At 38.5% G+C, this 27803-nt stretch overlaps 1 protein-coding gene and 1 long non-coding RNA gene across 2 annotated transcripts; both read right to left on the reverse strand.

Moving 5' to 3' along the window:
* Positions 1-3474: 3474 nt before the first annotated feature.
* Positions 3475-4999, reverse strand: LOC138933817 (uncharacterized). The gene is made up of 4 exons (XR_011447042.1): positions 4869-4999; positions 4516-4582; positions 4084-4312; positions 3475-3603 (listed from the first exon to the last, which is right to left on the reverse strand). It is a non-coding gene; the product is annotated as an uncharacterized lncRNA (long non-coding RNA).
* Positions 5000-13731: 8732 nt separating this feature from the next.
* LOC138934129 (uncharacterized) lies at positions 13732-21482 on the reverse strand. The gene is made up of 2 exons (XM_070297568.1): positions 20794-21482; positions 13732-13780 (listed from the first exon to the last, which is right to left on the reverse strand). The coding sequence occupies exons 1-2, from the start codon at positions 21465-21467 to the stop codon at positions 13732-13734; spliced, it is 723 nt and encodes a 240-aa protein (XP_070153669.1). The 5' UTR covers positions 21468-21482.
* Positions 21483-27803: the final 6321 nt, after the last annotated feature.

Below are 27803 nucleotides of genomic sequence, written 5' to 3' on the forward strand. Positions count from 1 at the left end.
TCTATTATAATGGATGTCTTTTGCATTTCCAGAGGATATATACATGTGCAATTAATTGTTAATATTAATTTCGTTTAATATTAATAATTGAATTTGATGCGCACATTTTCATATATCCAAAATTATTATTTATTTAATATTTTATGAGAAATGTTACTGTTCGCAACATTTCAAAAACTTTACAAACAATAGTATTCAACCGCTAGTTCGTTTGTTTACCGCTATGCGACACGCGAACTCGTATTTGAGATTTGGTCATGAGAATCATATAAAGCTTGCAAAGAGCAACTGACAGGAAATTACAAATGTAATTATTTTCTATCAGTTCAATTTCTGATACAATCCCAACATAGGGAATTCACCCAGTCAGCCAGGTCTGTTCTAACAGATATTGCCAAGTGCTTGCTACAAATTATTGTCAGCAAAAAGGCTACAAATTTGGTACAAGAGTTGTTATTACCGATTAAGCTGGCAGATTGCCGGCAAAAATCAAGCAAAGCTTGCTAACATAACTACACAGCAAATTGGCAGCAGAAACCGAGCAAAGCTTGCTGACATGACTGACATCAGATTGTCGGCAAAAACTGAGCAGGATCTAGAGTGCGCAATTTGATGGCAAATTGGCAGCAAAAACCGAACAAAATATGCAGCTTATTACAAAGTATTATAAAATAGTTCAGTCGCTTATCGCTATGCGGCGCGTTATTCATTATCTATACCCGTATCAAATTCTTGTCATGAGTGTATATAAAGCCTACAAAATGCTAATAATATTATAATATATATATTTCTATCAGTTCAATTTTTGACATAATTCTTATACAGGAAATTCAGATATTGAATTGATTTTTGGCAAATCGGACAGATAATTGTTCGATTTTCACTTATTCAAAACAATTTCTGTCCAAAAAGATCTTTAATTTTATAAATTAAGTTACTTGAATTTACTTACATGTTTTAACATAATATATGATTATATATAATGTCTAATTATCTAATGGTCATTTTATGACCAAAACTTATCATCATTTTGTTACTTAGGGTTAAGGCTTTAAATCTATTTAAATATATACTTTTACATGAATGGCCAAAAGCTGCAGAATTTGTTCGGTTTTTGCCGACAATCTGCTATCAGATTGTCTTGCGCAGATCTTGGTCGATTTTTGCCATCAATTTGACGTCAAATCATGTCAAGCTTTGCTCGGTTTTTGCCGTCAATTTGCTGTCAGGTTATGTCAACAAGCTTTGTCACCAAAACACAAGCTTAATGCGGACACAGATGGCACTGGATTTGTTACCAAGTTTTGAGCGAATTTGATGCCAATTTGGCAACAATTTGTTATCAAATTGCTTACTGGGCAGATATTGGATTGTTTAGAAAATATTACACAACTCAAACCCGGAAGCCAAACCTAAAATATTCATGTACAGCACGAAAGCCTCAAATATTAAAGAACGGTGAACTATTTTTAATATTGGCAGTAAATAACAAAACATAATTTTAATTTATTTTTAAATTTTAAAATTTGCTTCTTGAAACATACGAAAAATATCCCTAACATATCCTATAAAAATCCTTAGTATGTTCCACAGGATCTCCCTGGATTCTCCAGAGGTTAATATACGGCTATCATTTACTCTTCCTCAGGACATCCAGAGGAAATCTGAGGATTACAATGGGATATCCTGAGGATATCCTACATATATGTCCTGGATGCCCTTTGGACGTCCTAAGGACATCCTTGTGCTGTCTGGGCTAAGATACGAAAATTTCGTGCATTCGACTTATGAGGCAGATTTTTACAAACCAGTTGGCAATGAAATACAGTCGGTGCATGGAGCAAAGAAGAAAAATATCTTCTCAAACTTACAGTTATGTAAAGTAATTATGTGTAAGTAAAATAAATTCAGAATTGCAATTTTGAATTATTTAACAGCATAATTTTATATACAAAATATATACAATACATTTATAAATATATTTATAGCAATTTACATATTGCGATCTTTATGTCATACTCACTAACGGCAACACAAAAGTATCGAAATAAAACTTCTTTATTAAAGCTTCATTTTCATTCTGCATTTTTTGAAACATTTTGTGAAAATGCGTTCTACGTTCAAAATTATGTTTCTGTTAAATATAAAAAAGTTTTTTTGCAATGATTTTACTCTTAAAAAAATTTAATTTCAGTATACTATAAAAATAATATAGAAATTTTTATATTACAGTCGACCTTGTATACTATAAAAAAGCTTTTGTTTATAACAATAAAAGTATATTAAATAACATTTTTCTACAAATTTTAAATAAGACTAATACCTGGCTTTGCAAATAAAACAAGTAAATTTATTAATTTTATTGTCATATTCGGAATAGCGAAATTATTATTAAGATTCATCATTATTATTTGCCAAGCTGGATATTTGCATTATTATTTCAGAATCTGATCTATATCCAATGTAATATCTACATTTTCTGCTTTGATTTATTTTTCTTTCTTTATTTTATAAACATTACTAGTTAAGTAGATTACATAATGCATTCATAATAATACCCCAAACAGCACAAGGATGTCCTTAGGACGTCCAAAGGGCATCCAGGACATATATGTAGGATATCCTCAGGATATCCCATTGTAATTCTCAGATCTCCTCTGGATGTCCCGAGGAAGAGTAAATGATAGCCGTATATTAACCACTGGAGAATCCAGGAAGATCCTGTGGAACATCCTAAGGATTTTTATAGGATATGTTAGGGATATTTTTCATATGTTTCAAGGAGCAAATTTAAAAATTTAAATATAAATTAAAATTATGTTTTGTTATTTACTGCCAATATTAAAAATCTAATATTAAAAATAGTTCACCGTTTTTCAATATTTGAGGCTTTCGTGCTGTACATGAATATTTTAGGTTTGGCTCCCGGGTTTGAGTTGTGTAATATTTTCTAAACAATCTAATATCTATGAATTCCCTATGTTGGGATTGCATCAGAAACTGAACTGATAGAAAATAATTACATTTTTAATTTCCTGTCAGTTGCTCTTTGCAAGCTTTATATAATTCTCATGACCAAATCTCAAATACGAGTTCGCGTGTCGCATAGTGGTAAACAAACGAACTAGCGGTTGAATACTATTGTTTGTAAAGTTTTTGGAATGTTGCGAACAGTAACATTTCTCATGAAATATTAAATAAATAATAATTTTGGATATATGAAAATGTGCGCATCAAATTCAATTATTAATAGTAAACGAAATTAATGTTAACAATTAATTGCACATGTATATGTCCTCTGGAAATCCAAAAGACATCCAATATAATAGACAGGGCAGATATATCCTACAGACATCCAGGGGTTATCCACTGGACATTTATAGGACATTAATACTTATTAAAATACTTAAAATTTCTAAATTATATTAAATAGCCGACACAACTAAAAATCATTATGTATGCATATTAAATTTTTATAAATATATTTATAATAATATCTTAAAATATCCTACAAATGTCCTGAACCGTCCTGGACATATTCAGGATGATCCTGAGGATGTTTTGTGCTGTTTGGGAGCTTACACTTCGGGCCAATTGTTTAATCTAAAATATAATTACATAGTTAATATCAGTTGGATATTTTGCCTAGCATCATTTATTGACTTAGTTCTACTTTAAAAAGCTTTCTAATGATGTTACAAAATGAAGATATACTTTGATGAAAACTTAAATCTTGAGATCAGGAACGTAATAGAAAACTATTATGGAAGAAAACTTTAAATACAAATAAACTTTTACGCAAGAAAATGGTAATATGGTAGTCTTAAAGTAATATGCGTCTTTAGAATATTTGTTATAATGTTATCTTGCACATTAATATTCATTTATCTATATTATATATTATTTTTTTAACGTTGCAAACATTTACATTCACTATATTATCCAGTTGTTTTATAATATTATTGAATTACAATTATTTCATTACTCAATTACATAAGCTTATTCCATGTAGAACATCAGAGATACAACTGAAATTATTCTATATTTAAAATTATTTTATAAAAAGACAGGGATATAGCTCACCATATATTTTCTATAAGTTGAGTCGTTGTTTAATTTTGTTTCTATCGCTTCAAGTTCATTTTCATTTTTGCGTGGTAGATTTAGGAAAATGTCGACTTCTTTTTCTTCTGAATCTAAGGTACCACTAACTGTTTCTGTACAATAACTTTTTGATATCTTTGGATTATATTTATTTTCATCTCCAAGGTTATCAGTTTTCTAATAACAAATCGCCGAAAATTTTCACTTTCTGTAAATCAATGAAAATATTGTAGTTATGCTTATAAAAACATATAAATAAAATACGAATTTTACACAATTATAAAAATTTACAATACGAAGAAAATGTGACAATGCTAGACAATTATGCAAAAATGAATATTACATATTAAAAGTACATTATAAAGTATATCCTAATTCAAATAAAAAAGTAAATATAAGTTACTAATATACCTAAATCATTATCCATCACGTTTAAATTGGCAGTTCGTTGCTTGTTTCTGGTTGACAGGTTCTATAACTTTGATTGTGATTCCAAAAATAATAAAAGATTTCATTGTAATAATATTAATTATCATGAATATATTACACATTAGATAATAAAAATCCCAAACGAGATTTATTCATTTTTTAGTCATAAGGGATGAATAAATCCCTTTAAGGATTTGTTATCTAATATTTAATAACATCATGAAAATAAGTATAAAACTGAAATTATGCATATAGTATACATATAGCTATACATAATTATCATTCATGCATATAGTTATTAATATTGATGCATATAAGTTATTGTATTAATATACCTAAATCATCATCAACGTTTAGATCGGTAGTTTGTTGTTTACTTCTGGTTGACAAGTTTTGTGATTCTAATTGCTCATACAGCACAGAACATTGCAATTACATTGCAATAATATTACAATCTTGCAAGTTGCAATGTAATATTGTTGAGACATTATTGGAACATATAATTTTAATATTTTATGAGAATGTTACAGCAACATTTCAAAAACATTACAAAAAACAGTTTTCGGTAATCGCTAGTTCGTTTGTTTACCGCTATGCGGCGCGCGTTGCGTTATCTATCCCGCATTTAAGTTTCAGTCACGATGATTACATAAAGCTTGCAAAGAGCGGCTAATAAGATTAAAGATATAACTATTTTTATCAGTTTAATTTATCCGATACAATCCCAACACAGGCAATTCAGATATTGAACTGATTGTGCAGTAATCGGATACATAAATATCCAAAAAAGTTAAAATTATTCGTTAATTGTCTACTTAAGATGTAAAATAGAGTCTAATATCTATATAAGTAAAATTTTAACTTTTATGAATGAAATTATTTAATCATTACTATTTTTTTAAACTTGTAAATTATTTATAAAATAGCGATGTTAACTAGATAACAGGAAATTGTTAAATAGTTTCCATTCCTATATAAAACCAAAAATTTGATAATAATTTTTTAATATGCACGATATTTCAGATTTTAATAAATAAACTTCGAGAATATATAAAGACATCCAAGAGAAAAAAAACTCGTAATTTCGTAAATTCACAATCTTTTTTTCTTATTTCTCTTGGATGTCTTTATATATCTTCAAAGTTTATCTATCAAATTTAAAGCGTTCTGCATATTTGTAGCAACGCATTTCAATATTACAAATACATTGCACCGTAACATTACTGTAATATTATATTGTAATATTTCTAAGGGCGGACATTTCAACGTTGCCGCAGACTTGCAGTAACATTGCAGAAACATTTCGCAATTTCCATGCAATATTACAATGTTTCAATGCAAGGTCTATGCAACGTTTTTGCAATCTTTCGGTGCTGTATGGGTGTGATCCTAAAAATAACAAAAATTTAATAATTTGATATCAGCTTATCTATTTTCATTATTGCATTATTTCTTGATAATAATTTCCGAACTTCAATATAAATTTATTTATTTTTATTCTTTCTATCTTTATTCTTTCCACTTTCATTATAATTTCAAGTTTCTGTGTTTTTTTTTAAAGAAATAATACTTACGGGAATCTTTGTTTGTCATTTTCTCACGGTTCGACATCTTCCACTATGAATTTGTTTTTATTTATTTTAATTTGTTTTTTTTGCAAAAGATATATTCGCATTTCCTACAAATAAATTTTAATTTGTTATACATATATTATAACTCATTTTTAATTTCTATTATTCTTATATTATTAGATTTTTACCTTTTTGCATAACTTTTCTTACTTTGCTATGTGTGGTTATTTGTTTTTTCGGAATTTTTGGAATATTTTTTAATAAATTGTCTATTTCAGATAATTCATCACTGCTTTTCGATGATTCACTTATTACTTTAGCAGCTCTAATTTTTCGTGATTTTTTAAAATATTCTTCTGTTTCAGTGCAGGAATTTATATCCAATAATTCTTCGGCGTCCTTTAATTTTTTCCTCGCCTTTTCATAGCAAGCTGAAAAAGAAATCAATGTTAGATTATTCTAATCAATCTATTAACGTTTTTGACTGGACTCGGTAAACCGCTAGTAAACCGCTAGTATAGTCGAAAACACTATATCTCTTCATGTACATCTTGGATTTTTGTTAGTTACTTCAGACCATTGAAAATGTTAACTCTCTTTATTAGAACATAATATTTTAATGTTTTGATTTTTGAATAATATATAATAATATATGATAGCATTAATATATCCATTCATACTTGAAATTATCATTTCTATTTATAAAAAGTGAAAAAAATAAGTTAAATAAAATAAATAAATTTCATATTAGTGTTATAATTATTAATGTAATCTGAATCATTTTATTCTCATACAGTAAACAAATGTTACGTCCTGCCGACTCCACGATTCCTTCCTTCCGCGAAATTGCGGCAAGGATCGTCGATTGACAATAAAAATAAGTCTTTCGGTAAATAGAACATCTTGCACCACATAACGTTTTGAACTTTAAACATTTCATCACTTATCAGTAAATATATCTATGAGTAACCACGAGAAAAACAAAAAGAAATTAAGCCGATCAATAGATATTCCATATATAGACTTTCCAGCAAAAGAACAAATAAACAGCAAAGAGACGATGAAAACATCTTACGAAATATCTAACAAAATAACCGCATCATCATCGATAGAAATCATAGACCTTTGCTATTCACCTCAAAATCACGTGTGCAAAGGTCCATCGGAAAATGTTCGCCTTCGACCAATCGACGAACTATAAAAAGGGAGCCCGCGAGACTCCGCTCTCTCAGTTTTTATCAGAGTCACCCGGTTAACGAATCAATCCGGCACGTCTTGTTCAACAGCATCTCTCGCGACTACGAACGACAATCTACGAGTTAAGCTGCCCGTCCGTCTTCTATTTAAAAAGAGTAAGTCGCTACCAAGCAATTTTTCTTTCAGCGAATTCCAACTAGGAATCATCACTTATAATTCTCTATAGTAAAAAAGATCACCTTGCGTATTTCAATCAACCGACTTCATTCGCGAACCAAGTATGTACATCGAGTTTATCGCAAGACTCGGAGGGCATTGGCGCAAGCTGACTCAAAAACGATTATGATAGTTAACCAATATATCGCTAAAATCAACCACAATTTAATCAAACCGAATAATTAATAGAATTAACAATCACGATTACGATTTTCCTCACTGACCTACTTTTACACTATGTTTTTATTTTTTTGAAAGATAATAGAAAATATTGTATTTACCAGCCAGAATTCTAATCTTAACGATAGAGCCTTTTCCAACTCAGTCTGGCTGATGTCCCCCGAACCATTGTAACACCCGCGGAGCGATAAGCTCAACCACACACAAACACTCACACTCACACGATAAATGTTATCACTTTCTACAAATATATATATCATGTATTCGAACCTTTTATTTTTCTAATGAGTAGTAGAACTAGGAGAGTTCTAACGTAGGTCCTCCGAGGGGTATGCGGGGCGAGGGGAAACCGTGCGGGCGAGGGAGCATGACGTCACGCGGGCGGAGGGGGATTTTGGCGCGCGGGGGAATGCCGACAAGGTAATATAGTTTTTCAAACAGAAACAAAAAAAAACCATTATCCTTTTCATTTTTTCTAGGAAGATGGGTTTATTGGGGGTCGGGATATGTTTATAATCGGCTTATGTATTATAAAGGTGGGTGCCGATGTCCGGATCCTCGAATTTATATTATATTATATTTGTATTATATTATATTATAAACAAATAGCGTCTCGCAAGATTACACATGCAGCCGAATCGGCGCGTACGTATTACAAAGATGGGTGCCGATGTCCGGATCCTCAAATTTATATTATATTATATTTATATTATATTACAAACAAATATATAGTGTCTCGCAAGATTGTACGTGCGGCCGAATCGGCGCGGTGTATTACAAAGGTGGGTTATTATATTTATATTATATTATGAACAAATAGCGTCTCGCAAGATTGCACGTGCGACCGAATCGGCGCGGTGTCCTCTTCATTTCTTTTCTAGGAAGAGCCGTTTATCCGGGGGTCACAATATTTATAAATAATATTGTTACGTTCTACCGATGGATGATAAAAACAAATCGTGCAATAAACAGACCGTAATTATATTTATCGGTAACCGTGAGAAAGATACAGGAAGATCCGTGATGAAACGACACCGGTCTCCTCGAGCTGACAAAAAAAGAAAAAAAAGCAAACAAAAAAAGATATAATAAAAGATAAAAGATTAGTGGAATTTCTTGGTGGAAAACTAAAAGATACCGACTAGATAATAAAGTTCTTCTAACAAAATACCCAACAAGCACAGCTGCACATAATGACAATAATTTTTTCTAACAAAATATTCAATAAACACGGCTGGATCCGCATCAATAAAAAATACTCATAAGAAAATAGAATTTTCTCTAATATGATCACGTGCGAAGGAACCCTCGAACCGATATCCAAACTCACCAATCGACGATTACTACGAGTAAAATACGAAAAGTAGGAGAAACACTCCGTCTAATGAGAACACCGGCATGATTTTTAACTTATTAAAGTTGGAAGATCCCCACTTATGCACAAGTCTAATTCGTTAAATCTTAGAGTGACCTTACTCCCACGCAATTTTTTTAGGAAGAGCCGATTTTGTCACTGTGAAAATGGAAAGAAATAATTTCGAGGCAATATTAGACGAGTCGCCTTTTTTCCAATGCGACAGGACACTCTCATCTGAACCAGTGAGAACATTACGTGGTGAAGTGAAGTGAAGTAAAGTTACAAAAATTTCTTTTATTGTATTTTTTAAATATGCCATCGCTGATCGAGGCTGTTTTGTGCCGAAGCCGCCTTAATGCGGCAAGGTGGGCGGAAGACCTCGTGATGGGGCTACTGAGAGCCATTTTAAATCTGGTGGTTTTACAAAGAGTGAGTAATATTTGTTTTATATTAAAATTATGTTTTATATATGATATCAATTATTTCTAATATATTATATATTATAATATATTTTAATTTTGATTTATAGTATCAATATGCGGGCGATATACAAATTCCGGGGTTTATAAATATTAAACACCGGCAATATTTGAGAGCGCTGCGGCGACACGACCGCGAATACGCACAAGACGTTTGGCAAGACAACGGCCCCGACGGTCTCTATTTAGACCTGACATGTCTCTTCGGCCTCGAACCCTACGAGGAGGACATAGAGGAATTATGGGGTTGATTGTAAGTATCTATTTTTAAAAAATATTAAATATTAAAAAATTAAATTAGTATACTAATAAGACTTTTATTTTTCTGTTTCAGAAGGAGCGCCGCCTGTATATATATATATTTTTTATTATTTGTATTATTTTTTATTTTTATTATTTTTTTATTTTTATTATTACTTTTAACACACACACACACACACATTTGTATTATACACAATTTCAAATAAATATTATTATTATTATTAGATTTTAAAAATGTCGATTATTTCTGTGCTTCCTTCTTTCCTTTTCCTACTCGCGAACGCCTCGCGCTATCCTTCTCCCACCCGGTCGCGCCACAGTTACATATCTATCTTATATGCAGGGAAGGGAAGCGAAAGAAATAAACATTTTTTTCTTTTCATTTTTTTTTAACACATTTATTTATGTTAAAATACATCACCTCGTCTCAAGGTTTCAGACAAAATTTCATCCACAGCATAAGCTAATAGTTCGCAATCTATGATAGATGTTTTATCAAAAACATCGCGCAAGATTTTAACAGCATTATCTTTCTCGGCGCCAAACATATTACCTTGCAAATTAACGACAAATCGATCGAAACTCTCATTTACAGCTTCTAAATTCTCACACAGCTTCAAATATTCATGATTAACACAGTGTTCGAGTTCGAATAAGAAAAATATAGTTGACGGTTTCATGTTGTTCGCGAGCGGAGGAGGATCCCCGCGCCGCGAGAATGCGAATGCGAATACCGGCACAAGCCTCGAGAGAGGCACGCGATCGGGAACGTTGCGCGATATGAATCGCTATCGGATCGGAAGGGGATGCGAGAATGACGAAACACAAAGTATAACAGGCACTGACAGAATACTTTATTGCATAGACAGTTACATGAGGCGGCCGACGGGAATTGAAACTGACGGAACGCTGAGGCGCGAATCCGACGATTGACGGAAATCTTGACGAGCGACTTATGTTGTGACGTAATGTCCGGCTCGGTAACCGAGCGGTAACGCGAGAGCGGAAATCTTGTCGGGGCGCGGGATGGCCAGCGCGATCGCGTTTACGCACCTCAGACGCGAGTCTTCCCGTCGATCGTCACAATAATAATTGCGCTTAATGGAGAGCGACACAGAGTCCTGAAGATCGAAACGCGCCCTGAGCCGCGAGCGCGGGGCAGGGCCGACGATATAGAGTCAAGCGCGGCGGCGGTGCACTCGGCACGATTCAATCGCCCGCACTTTTTGTATTTGGTTTCCGCACTGGTGCAGGGCAAGCGGTTCGGAATATCGCTGCCGCTGGCGAAAGACGCGAAACTTGCGTTCGCGACACTGCTGATGCGATGTGTCGCGTGCGGCCTTCCAAGAGGAACTAAACTGTAGATGATCCCAAATAGGATCGGCAACTACGGACTAAATTATAAAAACTGACATTCCTTTCGGTCACTCTCGTAGAGCATGATCACGCACTTAGCCGGAGAGCGACAGGAAACATTCGAAACATACGCGAAAGAGAGCGAACGAAAACATACGAACGCGCTAGGCTCTCTCTCTCTCTCGTCCTTCCGCGATACTGCGACAAGTAAACACGCAGGAATTTCACGGCCGTTTGACATGAGAACTAAAGCGAACGAATAACGCGAAGCAAATATGTTCGATCTTGAACACATGTACAAGCAAGAATCGCGTAACGTAAGTTTTACAACACTCGTATCGTGTATTTTAACAATCTCGATTGTTAAATCGTTAATCCATATTGGTGTATGATCGGGCGTTTGCACAAATCGTTCAACGTCCGCTCGTTTCAGCATTAGCGATTCCCATGTGTCAATAGATAATATGATTTGATTGCCTCGGTTATCGCCGAGATGTAATTCCACGTAAGATGTGATTCCACGCTGTGATTCAACGCTGATTCCAATATCCAAGTATTTATACGCAGTGCGCGTCAAAGCGAATCTGCGTACCAAAATACGTGGTATACAACGAGGTTTACCGTGTCTGAAAAATACAATTAAATATGAAATAGCACGGGAAAAAACATAAAATATATATATTGTTGCGTCCGCGGATCGAAATCGATATAACTCGAATCCGCGTGACACAACCGACACTCGCGTACCGCAAGTAAATAATTAACACTCCTTTGAAAGAACGAAAGGAACTTTAATATAATAACACAGAACACTATTATACAAGGAACACAGAACAATAACGGTTATCGTAATCTCGAATACGTCCGCCCGGAATGGCATCCGTCGCGAGACTCCAAGATGGCCGATCTCTCTTCAGATGAACGCCGTTGTTTAACAACAACCCTTAGCAACGTTCTCCCGGAGACGGGTACAGCAGATTCAGGAATAACGGTCACAGACGACCCGCAGGGACGCAACAATATATATATGAAAATTTGTGATACTTACAAATCAAGCGGTTTCTTGTACGGCCTAATTTCATCTCGAGGAACGTAATAATTCATGCGTCTGCCACCGTTGCTGTTTCCTTCGGCGGAGTACATTTCTCTAAGTTATGAGAAGTAGAACGGTTGACGCGACACTGATCGTGTAAAAACTAACCGATAATACGCTTATTTTCAAAAATATGATGTGGTGGGAGATGAATGCTCAGAAAATTTAGGAGAAGGGGCAACGATCAATGTTAAAAGAATTCTTAGAAACAACTTGCGAGGAAAGGAGTGGGGAGAATAAGAAATAAAAAACATTAAATACGTTTACACATTTTATTTATAAAAATATTTTTTTTAGCGTTGCAACCACCAGTTAAATATTTTTAATACATTCTGTAATGCGCAATTCTTAACATGTTTTCCACATCGTATAGTATTAGTAACATCTAGATTATTTAAAGATTCAATATCTTCGTAATCAGCATCCAAAGTCTCGATGATTAGGTTTTCTCTCGCATAATTCTCAAGTAAATCCACCAGCCATTCTCGTTTCTGGCATCCCTTGACGTACACGAGAGTCGACGTATCGCCATCCTCTTCTGTTCCAAGCACGGCTGATGTAATCAAGCGTTTAGCCACGTTGTACGGTACGTTTCCGTCTTCCCATCGTAATCCATGGTGATTCGCGATCAGCCAGGAAGCACACGATTTGTCGGATTTTGTGAGAAGATTCCATGGTAGGGGATATGTAAAAATGTAATGCGCCAGAACGGTCCCCTTTCTCAGCACCGCCACCTCCTTTACGACAAATTTCATCCCGACGAAGAATCCTTGTAGGTCCACGAACGTTGGTACGGACATGACGTTTTTTTTTTTATATCAGCACGTCGAGAAGAAGAAGACTGCGATTGATCCTGATGTATTATAGATTTTATATCGTCTCATTCTCCCCTCCCCCCACACTTAGGTGATTTTGCGCACAACATTGGTCAACGGGTTGTACTGAATCACGCGATCGTGTATGATGAGGCAGTACGCTGTGGTATTCGGCGGCACGTTCTTCTTACACTCGAATTCCAATCTCACATCCACGGTTGCGCTTTTGACCGATTCGTTTTGTCGAGAGCAATCGATGATCACGAATGGACCGTTACGTAAAAATTGCGTGACGGTGAGACTCGGCTCGAGATACTCGTATCCGTAATAATTTTTGCAGAAACGTTGATACGTGTCGTACAAAATCGACCATCTGTTTTTAACGACATCCAGATTCATATCGTCGTACGGATAACATTCCGAGTTCAGATAGAGTTTCACGTTGGTCAATTTGCAGTCGTCGAATCGACTCGTATCCTCGGACATGACGTTCTTCCGACCTGTCTGCAGAACGAAAACAACGTATCGCGGCTTCTCCAGCTGAGTCGCGGTCTTAATGGGCCACGAATGTTTGGTTGTACGCTGCAATAGCGGAAATTCGTACAGATCCCACGAGCGGAAACCCATACTAAGGTATTGTCCGCTTTCCAAGGCGCGCAGCATCGATAACTTGTTAATCACGTTCAATACGACGTGCGGCATTCGCCATTGTATCTTGAATATGTCGATCACAGGCTCCAACACCAAATTTCCAATCAGGCAATTGTTATCGTTGCGCGATCGTATTAAGATCAATTCGTGACGAGCGTTAATCACCACGCGCCTGTAATCCTCGCAAAATCCCAATAACATGTAGAGCGGTACGCAAAAATTAAAGTATTCATTCGTGTTAGTAGGCGAATCCCAGCCGGCGTTTCTCATAATCACGGTTCTATCGGATGATATCGTTACATAGTTCTTGAGTGTGCTGGTTATTCCCACATTTCTGCTACGATCAATCTCCACACTGTCGAGTTCGTATCGAATCTCATCAAACATGAACGCGACGCAATTATTCCCCAATACAACATCAAACCCTTCAGCTGGTTTGTTTATCACTAGTTTTCCCTCGATGTACAGAAAACTCTCATACGGCAAAGTATACAGATCCTGTTGTTGTATGGATATTCGTATCTCATCGCTGTGCTCAAACGTCGTATTGGCGTACGAGTTGTACGTATGAGTTTCGATCTTGACGATACGATCGTCAAAGACCGGCTCACCTCCGATATTAAGGATATCGGTCATGTTTTCTTAGATATTTCGCACCGCGAATCCCAAAGATTGTAAAAATTTAACGTTTGATGCGTTGAGCTTCTTTCTGATCTTTTTAGCACAACCTAATGATGGTGATGATGATGATGATGATGATGATGATCGGATGATATCATCAATCGGTATCGTAAAGATATTATTATCTTTCGCGTGTTTCGAGTCGTTCAACACGAGCATCTCATGTATCCCACGCTAATTTTGTCGCCGTCGTACGTGCAATCTGATGGTAATCTCTTCTCCTCGAAAATCGAGCAATCGTCCGTCTTGATCCGCGACGCGTATCGTTAGATCCGTAATGCTCCGCGCGATGATCGGCAGGTAAATGATCTGCGCCGGCGTTTCCGATATCTTATATCCTGGCGGAACGCTTGGTGAAAATTCATGTATCGTATGGACACGTTTGCCGTTGCTGAATGCACCCGCGGTCACGTTACACTCTACGCGGATAATGTTTACGTTGATGATATTAATCAGTATGTCCGATTGATACCATTGTTTTGGCTGCAATATACGCTTCGACGAGAATCCCAGCAGCGATCCAATATTGTTAGGTTTGTTAAAGTTTACTCTGAATGCGCACTTGATCTCGCAATTCATCGTATTGTAATTAGCACGGAGCACTATCGGGTATTCTACAGCCTCGTCTTCGTCACCGTTCGCACGAACGGTCTCCTCTCGCGATATCACCGTGATATCACCGCGTTTGTCGACACGATTGTCGGAGCAAACTACGCGTCGCGGGCGTTTCCGTGAAATTGCACGTTTCAAAAACTCGTGTATTGCGTGTATCTCGTACGATCCCTCGGGAATCGTAATTTCCGTGTCATCCTCATCGAAATAAAATTTATTATTCGAGGAATTCACGTTCGATATCGTATGATAAGTTTCAAAATTAGTTAGACCGAGCTCGTAATCACCATCGCTCAAATCAACAGATGGTAGTATGTCGCGAGGACGCTACTCTTCTCGGTTAGCGTGAATGTCATAGACATGTCGGCAAAACTGTTTAACGAATACTGAGTCTTAACGGCGCATCGTCAGGCTTTAAATTCACACCGATTGTCGTCGACCGTTCGGAGAAACCGCAGACACAATTGTCCGCAGATGCTTTGATCGTAAGTTTGAAAGGACGTGCGATTGTACTCGATCTTCGTAACGTTCCGTCCGAAATATCGCACCAATTCAATCGGCGGTCGAAGATTACCAAAACCGTCGAAATATATAGCACGATTTCTCCTCTTTGCGTACGCTACCCAATGAGTACCCGGTCCTTTGGTGATATCCAAATTCACGATGCCGCTCTCGTTTCGATATATACCACCGATCGGTAACGAATCACGCATGAAAACCCCTCTAAAGTACGGTATACGCATACGTTTCGCCAATTGTTCTAATTGTATGTTTGTTGTCACACTCGTGGGCATTTTTAGCGTCTTTTCGACGTTTTTTTTTTCTTCGTTGCCACTTTTTGTCCACGTTTGTACGGACCGAGATACAGTCCCTGTCCGTATTTATACGGAGCGAGATAAAGTCCGCTGCCTTCCATCGCGCGATCGTGACGTTGCAGCTCCTCCAGCTGACGGCGCGCGGCTTTGCTGTCGTTCACCGCCTTGGCCACGCCGGCCGCTTCACCGATCAAGGATCCGAGCGCGCCCAACATTGGTAGAATCGGCAATACACCGCCTCGCTTCGCTGTCGGAAGTATCCGTTTTTTCGTCGGCCTTTTCCGCGTAGTCCTCATCTTCGTCTTCGTCTTCGTCTTCGTCTTCGTCTTCATACTCATACCGATTTTTGTCTTGGTTTTCATCGCTGCCCAAACAGCTGTGGCTGCGGCTCTCTTACCGAGAGTCGAATCTTTCGCAACGATGCGTTTTCGCGCTCTCTCGGCGAGTATCTTGTCAGCCGCGTGTCTCTCGGTGAGATCGTTGCTCCGGGAGTACGCTATATCGTGCTCGCAGCACGCCGCGTCCAATGGATTTATACCCCGATTACCTCTCGCCAATCGTTTTTCCAAATGAGTGCCCGGACCGCAAAACTGATAGCCGGGAATATGTAACTCGAAAGGAAGTGCGTTTATCGCACGATTTAAGAAACCACAACCTCTTATAATTTTTGCTGGCATTTGTCACAATTTTTTATTAACGGTGCTGGACCGTCGATGTGCGTTCGCTGCCACGGTTGATTGTAATGTTCGTAACAGCGCCGATATTGTTGAACCTCTGAGTCAGCTTTTATATGTTTGGGAAGCTTGTCCCACATGTAGTGGACGTGATCGCCGCACATTCGCAGCAAAACGACTTTCGGCACAAATTGTAACTGTTCGGCGCTCAAATTGCAAATATCGGAAGGTCTCAACAGCAGCACGAACATTTTTGTTACTGAGCGATTTGCGGTTCCGCGCATCTATAAATAGGCGTTCGACCCAGCATTCCTCAGTCGACAGTGTGAAAATGAGATTCGTGCGACAACCTTTGGCGATACGCATGACGAATTGCGACGACAGATTACGATCGATGGGGGACAACGCGGAGATGCGTAAGCATGGTACGATGCTACCGACTACTATACGCGCGATCGTTTGTGGCCCCTCGAATTGCGGTAAAACCAACGTTCTAATAAGCCTGCTGGAAAGTCCGCACAGTGTACGTTTCGAAAACGTGTACGTGTACTCGAAGTCGTTGCAACAACCGAAATATCGATATCTGGAAAATTTGTTGACATCGATCGACGAAATCGGCTACTTCACATTCTCCAACAACAGTGACTTCATTCCGCCGAACGAGGCACGTCCAAACTCGATCTTCGTGTTCGATGACGTGGCATACGATAAGCAAAATGCGGTGAGAGAGTACTTTTCAATGGGTCGACACTCGAGCGTCGACTGCTTTTATCTCTGTCAGACGTACGCGAGAATACCTAAACATCTGATACGCGACAACGCGAACCTGCTGATCCTGTTCAAACAGGATGGTACCAACCTGAAACACGTGTACAACGATCACGTGAATACCGACATGCCATACGATGAATTTTGCGCGTTGTGTCGCGATTGTTGGCAGCGCAAGTACGGATTCGTAGTAATAGACAAGGACATTTCGCTCAACGATGGTCGATACAGAAAAGAATTTAACGTGTTCGCGATACCGCAAAACGATTAGTTGTTGCCGATACTTCGTCGAGGTGAAACGAGAAAGAGAGATTGACATTTTTGTTTTTCCGCGATGGCTGCAATCGATCAGAACGAGGATATTCGCGAGCGCGAGAAGATTGCGAGGGTAATTGTGAAAACTAGCGAATCAATTCGCAAGAAATATCGCGCTTTGAAGACCGGTAAAATCGAGGAGGATATCGTGTTGGATAAGCGCTTTAGACCTCTCATCGAGCCGTTACAAAAGATCGTCGACAACTCTAGCTCGATCGCGGTGAAGAACGAGCCTGCGAGTAACACCGACGCAGGAATCGAAGCGTTGTCCATCCCGAAGCGCGAGAAGGATGATGATGATGTGACACCGCAAAAGAGAAAACGATCAAACGTCAGGTCGGATCGCTCACCGACACCGCATAAATCGAAACGATCGGACGCTCCACTGGATGTACCGCTGATAACCTCTATACCGTCCGCGTCAATGAGAACTATACAACCTACGATGCCCGAATTATTCACGAGCCAGGATGTTTTTGAAACCACGGCCGACTCGCTCATAACATCCGTACGAAATCAGTTGCAAACGCCGGAAGGTCAAGAAACGTTGCGAGATCAATTAGGTCCACTGGGTCAGAGGTACATCTGACCTATCTTGAGCGGCGATCAAGAGAGCGGTATAGACAACGTGTACGGTGTTTATCTCGACAAGAATGGAATGATGTTCGGTAATAAACGTTTTGACGTGGACAACGCGGATAGCATAATTATCGATGGCATACGATACGTCGGCACACCTGGTCTTTACGAGTTGATCTTTAAGAAATTTCCCGATGATGTCATCTATACAGAGGATGATAAGCAAACGTACAAGAGCATGCTGTTGACGACGAGCGCGCATAAACGCAATCACGATGCACACGGTCGATTACTGAGTAACAGGGGATACAAGTACAAAGAAATAATCGCAAAGTTGATACCGATCGAACCCAAAAGAACAAAATCTGGAAAGGGATTATTCGCGCCTCGCGAAATAACGCTAACCGACAACAAGATTGACTACGTGCACTGGGACGATCCCAACGAGCTGGTGGATCGTCTATGATTGCTCGATGCTTCGCACCAAGCGGGTCACAACGGTCACGACAACGAGATCTTGTCGATCCTCGAGGAACTTCGCGAAGCCGGCATTATTATAAATTAAACGGTGTCTCGACAAAACTAATCAATCGATCGACCGACATCGCTCACATCGATGATGCATATCAACAAATTTGGGATATCCGAGCAGAGTAGAGACGTGACGAACGTCATTTCGTACCGTCGATGGAGTGGATTAATGAGAAGTTTCGTGCACGATAACGCTCTGTGTCGCACCGTTACGGACTTTGACGCGAGGTCGCGCAAGATTCGTCGTGTAGCGCAACCTATGGCTGATACCGACGTCGTCAACAAACTGTACGTGGATCAGTGCGTTAAAACGTTGAGAAATCAACTGAAAGAGTCAGACGAGAAGCTTGCTTCGTTCGAGAAAGACGTGCGTGCGTTACAGACTCTGATAAACGAGCTTCGGCATGCGAATATCGCTAGATTAGAAACGCCAACGAACGACGACGAAACGTCAACAAACGCTAACGAAACGTCAACGAAACGACGACGAAACGTCAATAAAACGCCAACGAACGATGACGAAACGCCAACGAAACGCTAACAAACGACAACGAAACGTCAACGAACAACAATGGACAGCAACAAACGGATCAAGAACGGCTACGAACGGCTGACGAACGACAGCGGACGACAACGAACGGTTCAAGAACGGTTATTGGACGGTTATCTAACAGCTCAGGAACGGGTCAGGAACGGCTACGAACGAATCAGGAACGATTACCAGACGGGTCAGGAACGGCTACGAACGGCTATCGAACGGCAACGAATGGTAGCGGATGATAAAGAACGACTATTGAATGACAATAAACGGAAATAAACGACTATTAAATGGTTAAAAAAAAAAGGTTAGAGATATAAATCATAATGTAATTTCTTTGCACTACAGCGCCGACTAGCCGTACCGCTAAAAACATGACATCGTTAAAATCCAACGGACGTAAAAATATCGAGAAGCTACGACTCGTCGAGGAACTGCATACTTCGGCGAGAGGAAATTTTCCCCGAAGACGCGTCATAGTGCGGGGTTACGATGACCTGTGGCAAGCTGACATCGTCGAGATGCGTCCGTACTCTCATTTCAACAAAGGTTACCACTACATACTTACCGTCATCGATGTGCTGAGCAAGTACGCGTGGGCCGTACCGCTCAAGAGTAAAGGCGGAAGTGAGACGGTTGATGCTATCGCTGAGATAATTCGAGATAGTAAGAGATGCCCGAAAAACATGCAAACCGATATGGGAAAGGAATTTTACAACATCGACGTACAACGTCTCATAAGAAAACACGATATTAATCGTTATTCCACGTATTCGGTGTTGAAGGCATCGGTTGTCGAACGATTTAATCGCACGTTAAAGAATGACATGTGGAAAATGTTGACGCTGAACGGAACTTACAAGTGGGTTGACGCGTTGCCGCGACTCGTGTCGGATTATAACGCGCGCAAGCATCGCACTATCGGTATGAGACCTATCGATGTTACCCCCGCGATCACCGATAAACTTTTAAATACAGTATACAGCAACGTAAAGATTGCGGCACCAGCAAGATTTAAAGTAGGTAACCCGGTACGCGTTAGCAAGTATAAGACGATCTTCGAGAAGGGTTAAACATCAAATTGGACCACCGAGGTGTTTAAGATTATTAAAGTGCAGCGTACTAATCCCGTAACCTATCTACTCGAGGACTATCGCGGAAAATCTATTGCTGGAGCGTTCTACGAATACGAGTTGCATCGCGCGACTTATCCGGACGTGTATCTCGTGGAGAAAGTATTGCGCAGGAGAGGTGACGAGGTTTACGTGAAATGGCTGGGATTCGATGGATTGCACAACTCTTGGATACACAAGGACAATGTGATTTAATTCATACAAATTGTATTTTATTTTAACATATAAAAAATATGAAATACATATAAAGTATCTGAAATATGTAAAATATATACAGCATATATAATATATGTAAGATATATTCAGCATGTGAAATATAAAATATAAAAGAAAGATAGAATTATATTTATTTTGTTTTCCCGATACACACACACACACACACATACATACATACATACATACATACACACATACATATATACATTATATTATAAGGGTATTCGGAAATGTCCCCACGGTAGCGTATCGGTCGAATCAGGTACGATATATCGCTTGTCATCGTACCGACTCAGAGCAATTTTTGTCTCGCTGATTGTATACACTTCGTGCAATTTGGATCTTATGCAAGACTGTCGTCGAGTCATCTCAATTTCATCGCGCAGACACCGCGTGTAATCGTCGAACGTTATCGTTCTCGCTACGACGTTACTCTTGACGCCTTTAACTTTTTTTGTATCTTTTTTATTATCTACTCGCAATGCATACATTTTTGCTCTAAGCCCGACAAATTCAATCATGATCGCACCATTATTTTCGTCCTTCATCAAACCCGGCACTTTCTTGTTCTCGAGCGGTATACCGTACGCATTGTTAACCGGATAATCGCTCGTGTCGAATTTAGCAATATCGCGTTTCATGTTCTTGTACACATCCTCGCACTCGATGTGATAAATTAAACTATCTGTATCGGTGTACATTATTTTACATTTCTCTCGATATAACGGTACCATGTATTCGTGATGAAATTCATACAAACACGTTTTAGAAATGTCGAGGATGCACATGCCGACGTAGATCGGTTTATTGAATTTTATCTCGAATTTGCGCAATTCGACAGCGATCAAATTTTCCGAAAAGACGCTCCTGCTGTGAAAATTTGGTTTCGCGATCATCGCCTCCGCGCCATATCGTCCATCCCATTTTGTTAATAATTTTACATCGACCTGATTGCGCACGTTTTCCATAGTTTTACCGAATACCGCGTTGTTCATTAACTTGTACAGATTTTTCTCGAAATCGTTTGTAGCGCACGTTCTAAACCGGGTGTTGAGTTCGATGTAATCGCGGAGCCATGCGGATTGAACGAATTGCAATACGCGATGTATCTTTGCGACGCGAAGGCCGTGACGCGTGCATTGTTGTAGATTGCGATAGTGTATGACATAACGCTTCTTATCGTATAAGGTTGCGAGGAGTTTGTCTTGCCGCTTGCCGGGCGGCTTATCGCGCGTCGGACAGAACGGTAGGTCAGCGTGCGCCTCGTGAAGATGTTGCGGATACTCTAGATCAACCTCGAAAATATAACCTATGGGCGAATCCGAAGCGATTGCGCTAACGTCAAAGTCAGAGATATCATCGACCCATCGAAATTCGGCATAGGGCAGCGGTTGACACATCGCCCAACCGTACAAGTTGTTTACATCAAAATACATCATGTACGATGACGGTTTCGATGGATCGTAAGACGGCGTGTACTTGTTATTGGCTCGCGCGTATCTGCCGGAACATTGACTCAGGCCACCGCGTATTCCCCGTTCGATAAACATAACCATATCGATATCAGTAAGTAATTCGAACGTAATATTCGTATGTTTTAACATAGCGTCCCACGTGTATCCGGGAAGAGTATAATAATACGCGGGGTCGAGCCCATAACTTTCGATACATTTGTCGCGGAAATTTTCAAAAATATCTGCCAATAACAAGACATCCGTTTTTAAATACAGATCGCTGTATTCGCCCAAGGTTCGTAGGGAGAACCGCCTCCAGATGTTTTCAGCGTGCGCGTAATCGCTCTCGGATACGGTGTCACCGGTCAAAGAACTATAAAATGATTCGCGCGGTGGTAAACATGTATCGTGCAACCTATCGACACAGTCAATGTATTCGTATGGGAAAATACCTTTTCGCGTCAATAAATTGAATTCTTCAATTGATAAATTTTGAAATTCCGATTTTAAAATTTGAAGTTTATCATTATTTAAAAACGATGCCAATTTTTCGAGACTAGTACTGAGAAATTTGTATGAATCGATGAACCGTAACTTTATATCGTTTCGCCAATCTGATTTTTCAACGGTATCTTTAACTTTAACATGTTTCGTGAATGAAATATACTTTTCTTTTGTTATCGGTAGTACGTCGATCGAGCCTTCGAACGCGGTAGCTATTTCTTTGATGATAAAATGTGAATCGTAACCGGATAAATTGTGAAATACTATAGGAATGCAAAAAGAGTCTTTATAATTTAAATTGCAGTTTGAATGCGCGGGACCTCGATACCGCCCGGTAAGATGGCAATGATCGCGTACGCATGTATCGTCTTGCGCGAACGGTTTTTCTCAAATGTGACAGTGTGTCGCGCTGTGAAATTTTTCCCGCTCATCTCGCGTTAAATTTACCATGGGGACATTCATGGTTAAAATAGTTTTTACGCGTTGCGCTAAATTTTTTAATTTTTCCACGAACCACGAAACGCAATCGGTACTACGGCGAGAATAAAACGCGAGAATAAAACGGCGAGAATGATTCGTCGTACGAACAATGTACATAATAACCTATGCTAAATACTTGATGATGCTGAAACGTGTACGTAGACGTCCTCGGATCACCGTCGGTCTTCCTCAGCACGCACTCCAAGTCGGCGTATACGACGAATGGAAGCCGCTCCTTTCTGTTGAAATTGTTGAACGCGAGCCACTTGTCTTTATCGCTCGGTAACCGGATGGCGCAGTCGTTCATTTCTCGGCAATTTACAATGTGCGACTGCAACTTGTCGTCCGATCCAAAATAGTGTAAACATCTGTAAAAAAATGGAAATAATTAATTTTTCTATCTCGTATATATATATATATTGCATTTTTATTAAATATACGTACCGATCGCAGATATATTTTTGGCCATTACGTTTGCTCAGTTGCGAGCTCACGAGGTGGGATAAATTCTTGATCCATGTAAAATGTCCGAGGTCTTGCGAATCTTGTATATACAACAAGTTGACGAGTCTATCCTTCTTTTGCTCGCTTAGACGTATCGGGATAATGTTATTCTCTTTCTCTTTCTCTTTCTCGATGCAGTATATATTTATTGAAATGTCGTTATAAAGTTCAAATTTTTTAATTTGACTCAATGTCATCGGAAATTCAATGTTCTGGAGATTTAGCACTGTCGTGTAATGAGGATACGAAGACTCCCGACCTACGTCTCGTGCAGCTGGATACAAAGCAGCGACCACCGCCCACGCAAAACACGCATTGTCTTTGGATTGCACGATTATTACCGCTCTCTTCATTATTATTTCTCGCGGTAATTTAATATGGCATCTCGCGCGCATTGGATTATATTTATTTATATTTATAATTAAATCAAGAATTCGCGACAATGCCCACCCACTATCGCGTTCTTGAAATTCTTCGAGCGAGGCAAGGGTGGGCTCGACGATGCGTCGCTCGTACCACTCGTATAGATCGGCTAAAGAGTTCACAGTTTCTCGTATTTACACTTTTATTTGCCCGTTTATCACCCGACACGAATTTACCATTGAACACAGTGTTCACTTTCACATTAAAGTGTTTTTTCAGCACATTTTTCACGTGTTCGAGCACAATGTCTTTGGCGTCCTCGAGAAATTGTCGCGGTTCGATATAATCTGCGTTAATCACCGCACCGGTCAGTATACGGCTCTCAAACGCCGTATCAATCTCCCGCCAAATAAGTCTTTCCGCGATATTGTCACCACTGTAATCACCACCGCTGTGTATAAACCGTCTCTCTAATCGAGTCCTCGCACCCTCGAGTCGCGCGATTCTAGCCACCAAAGATTGCCGAACTCCGATCGAGAGTGGCGGACGCTTGATACGACTGCATTCCTCGAGCTGTTTGATAAATTCTTCGCATCGCTGCGCCCATGCAAAATACTCGCTCAAAGTGGTGACTTGATGCGACAGCTCCAACAAGTCACGTTCAGTCTGCTCGGAGTTTTCCATGTTTTTTTTGTTTTACTGTGTACAAATCGGACATATGTTGCACGGCATTACCTGATATAATGCTTGTCTGCAATTGGAGCAGGATCGACCACTTATTACGTCGTACAGTTCAGTTACATGCTTCCGAACAGCATACATGTATCCATAGTCAGTGTCTGCTATAGCTATCATACACGAAGCACATACAGCATAATCACTACCCGTAGAATAATAAAAGTATATGGCACAAAATTTTGTACGTCCGTTCAACGCAATAATTTCTGAATGAAACACTGTCTTCTCAACAATTTCCTTGAGATCCTCGCTTTGATCGCTGTTGTAATCACTGTCGTCTGATAATGCGTGATCTTCATCAGACGACTCGTCTAGTATTGCCTCAAAATTATTTATTTCCATCCTTCGCAGATTGGCAGAGTGTCAAAATCTGGTCGCCGTTGAACACTTGACACACAAAAATTATAAAGAATCCACTATACTTTTTAAACGCAAAATCTGATCGCCGTCGAACACTTGGCACACAAAACCTTTTAACCGATGTATACACTTTCAAATCGTGTACTACTATAATTTTGACACCCTTCGTTCTTCATTTATATATATTTCATCTATCACCTTTAAACGGCTCTTCTTAGAAAAATTGCGTGGGAGTAAGGTCTCTCTAAGGTTTAACGAATTGGACTTGTGCATAAGTGGGGGTCTTCCAACTTTAATAAGTTAAAAATCATGCCAGTGTTCTCATTAGACGGGGTGTTTCTCCTACTTTTCGTATTTTACTCGTAGTGATCGTCGATTGGTGAGTTTGGATATCGGTTCGAGGGTTCCTTCGCACGTGATCATGTTAGAGAAAATTCTATTTTCTTATGAGTATTTTTATTGCTGCGGATCCAGCCGTGTTTATTGAATATTTCGTTAGAAAAAATTATTGTCATTATGTGCAGCTGTGCTTGTTGGGTATTTTGTTAGAAGAACTTTATTATCTAGTCGGTATCTTTTAGTTTTTCCACTAAAAAATTCCGCAAATCTTTTATCTTTTATTATCTTTTTTTTGTTTTTTTTTCTTTTTTGTCATCTCGAGGAGACCGGTGTCGTTTCATCATTGATCTTCCTGTATCTTTCTCACGGTTACCGATAAATATAATTACGGTCTGTTTATTGCACGATTTGTTTTTATCATCCATCGGCAGAATGTAACAATATTATTTATAAATATTGTGACCCCGGATAAATGGCTCTTCCTAGAAAAGAAATGAAGAGGACACCGCGCCGATTCGGTCGCACGTGCAATCTTGCGAGACGCTATTTGTTCATAATATAATATAAATATAATAACCCGCCTTTGTAATACACCGCGCCGATTCGGCCGCACGTGCAATCTTGCGAGACACTATATATTTGTTTGTAATATAATATAAATATAATATAATATAAATTTGAGGATCCGGACATCGGCACCCATCTTTGTAATACGTACGCGCCGATTCGGCTGCATGTGTAATCTTGCGAGACGCTATTTGTTTATAATATAATATAATACAAATATAATATAATATAAATTCGAGGATCCGGACATCGGCACCCACCTTTATAATACATAAGCCGATTATAAACATATCCCGACCCCCAATAAACCCATCTTCCTAGAAAAAATGAAAAGGATAATGGTTTTTTTTTGTTTCTGTTTGAAAAACTATATTACCTTGTCGGCATTCCCCCGCGCCGCCAAAATCCCCCTCCGCCCGCGTGACGTCATGCCCCCTCGCCCGCACGGTTTTCCCTCGCCCCGCATACCCCTCGGAGGACCTGCGTTAGAACTCTCCTAGTTCTACTACTCTAATGAATAAAATTATATTTTATTTAACTAATTAAACAATTCTTAACCCCTCTCTCGTTCCCAGTACGAAGATCGCACTAGGTCCCATCCCGCGTAAAAGGGATTAAATTCCCTGACCGAAAAGGGACCACCGAGCAAACGTCTGAATAAACAGCGTAATAGCGACTCGAACGGTCGTTTATCTGGCTTTCAGACCTAAGAGTTCGTGAGATTCGATTCTTACGCCGCAAAGCGTCTGATTTCGGGATAATTAAGAGATAGTTGTTACGCCCTTCCGTCGACTCATCCTTTTGCGAGTCTGGACGTAACACAAATATAAAACAAATTTTTATTCTTCTTAAGAGATAGCACAAAATAATCTTTGAAGAAACAACGTACAAATCTATGTTGTAATATTTAAAAATTTATATATATTTATTTTACATATATTATACAACATTTTAATTTAATGTTAATAAAAAGATCAGAATAAAAAGAAAAGCAGAAAGTATTACTTACAAAATGTTCCGAATATTTTGTTGACTGGATGTTCCAACCATGTAGATTCTGGCTGTTCCATTAGTTTAACTGCTGTATCATATCGTTTATTATTTGTATAATGTGGCCAAAAAGCTTTTTTTGGATCTGCGCTAAACCAATTATTTGGAATAATTTGGAGTCCATCTTCAAATTCAACGATTGAATACAATTTATTTTCTGCCATTCTAATATCATACCAATGAGCACATTACATTTTAATATGTAACAGTGGAAAAACTGCTAATTCATTATTTGCATAAGATAATTTTACATATTTCTTTATTACAGTTTCTAATGGCCACGATTTCAAATGTGACAATAAATATAAAGAATATATTCTAAGCAAAGAAGATGGACAAGGAACGTCAAATAAATCCTTTTTTTCCAAAAATTCATATCCTATAATCATAGGAAGTTTCGCTTTTTACAATGCGCCACATTTTCGATACATATAATAGTACCATCGCTTAAGCCACAACAATTATTTGCCAATGTTCCAGCTTTGAATGTGATTCCACTATATTTAATAACTTTGTATTGCGGATTATTGTAGTCAGATGTAAGTTGGCCATCACAATGTAATGATATTAGATTTGGATGCGTTAAAATAGAATCTGACGAAATATTTCGTAATGGTGATATATCTAAATTTCTTTCTTTCTCGGTACATCTCCGTACTACTTGTTGTAATGGAATTCGGATTTCCTACGTAATTTCTTTAATGTTTGCATCAGTGCTTCAATTCTACATTGTATATTACGATTATCGATGTAAATACCATTCTCACATATTTCTATTGCTTCATTAACAAAATCTTGTAAAAAATCATTTGCATCTGCTGATTTTTCATTTCCATAGTAAATTCCAATGATAAATACATTGTTATAGGGAAG

Source organism: Polyergus mexicanus, unplaced genomic scaffold (genome assembly GCF_030449975.1).
Source record: "Polyergus mexicanus isolate NDT 795.1 unplaced genomic scaffold, iyPolMexi1.0 SCAF_6, whole genome shotgun sequence".
Classification (NCBI taxonomy): domain Eukaryota; kingdom Metazoa; phylum Arthropoda; class Insecta; order Hymenoptera; family Formicidae; genus Polyergus; species Polyergus mexicanus.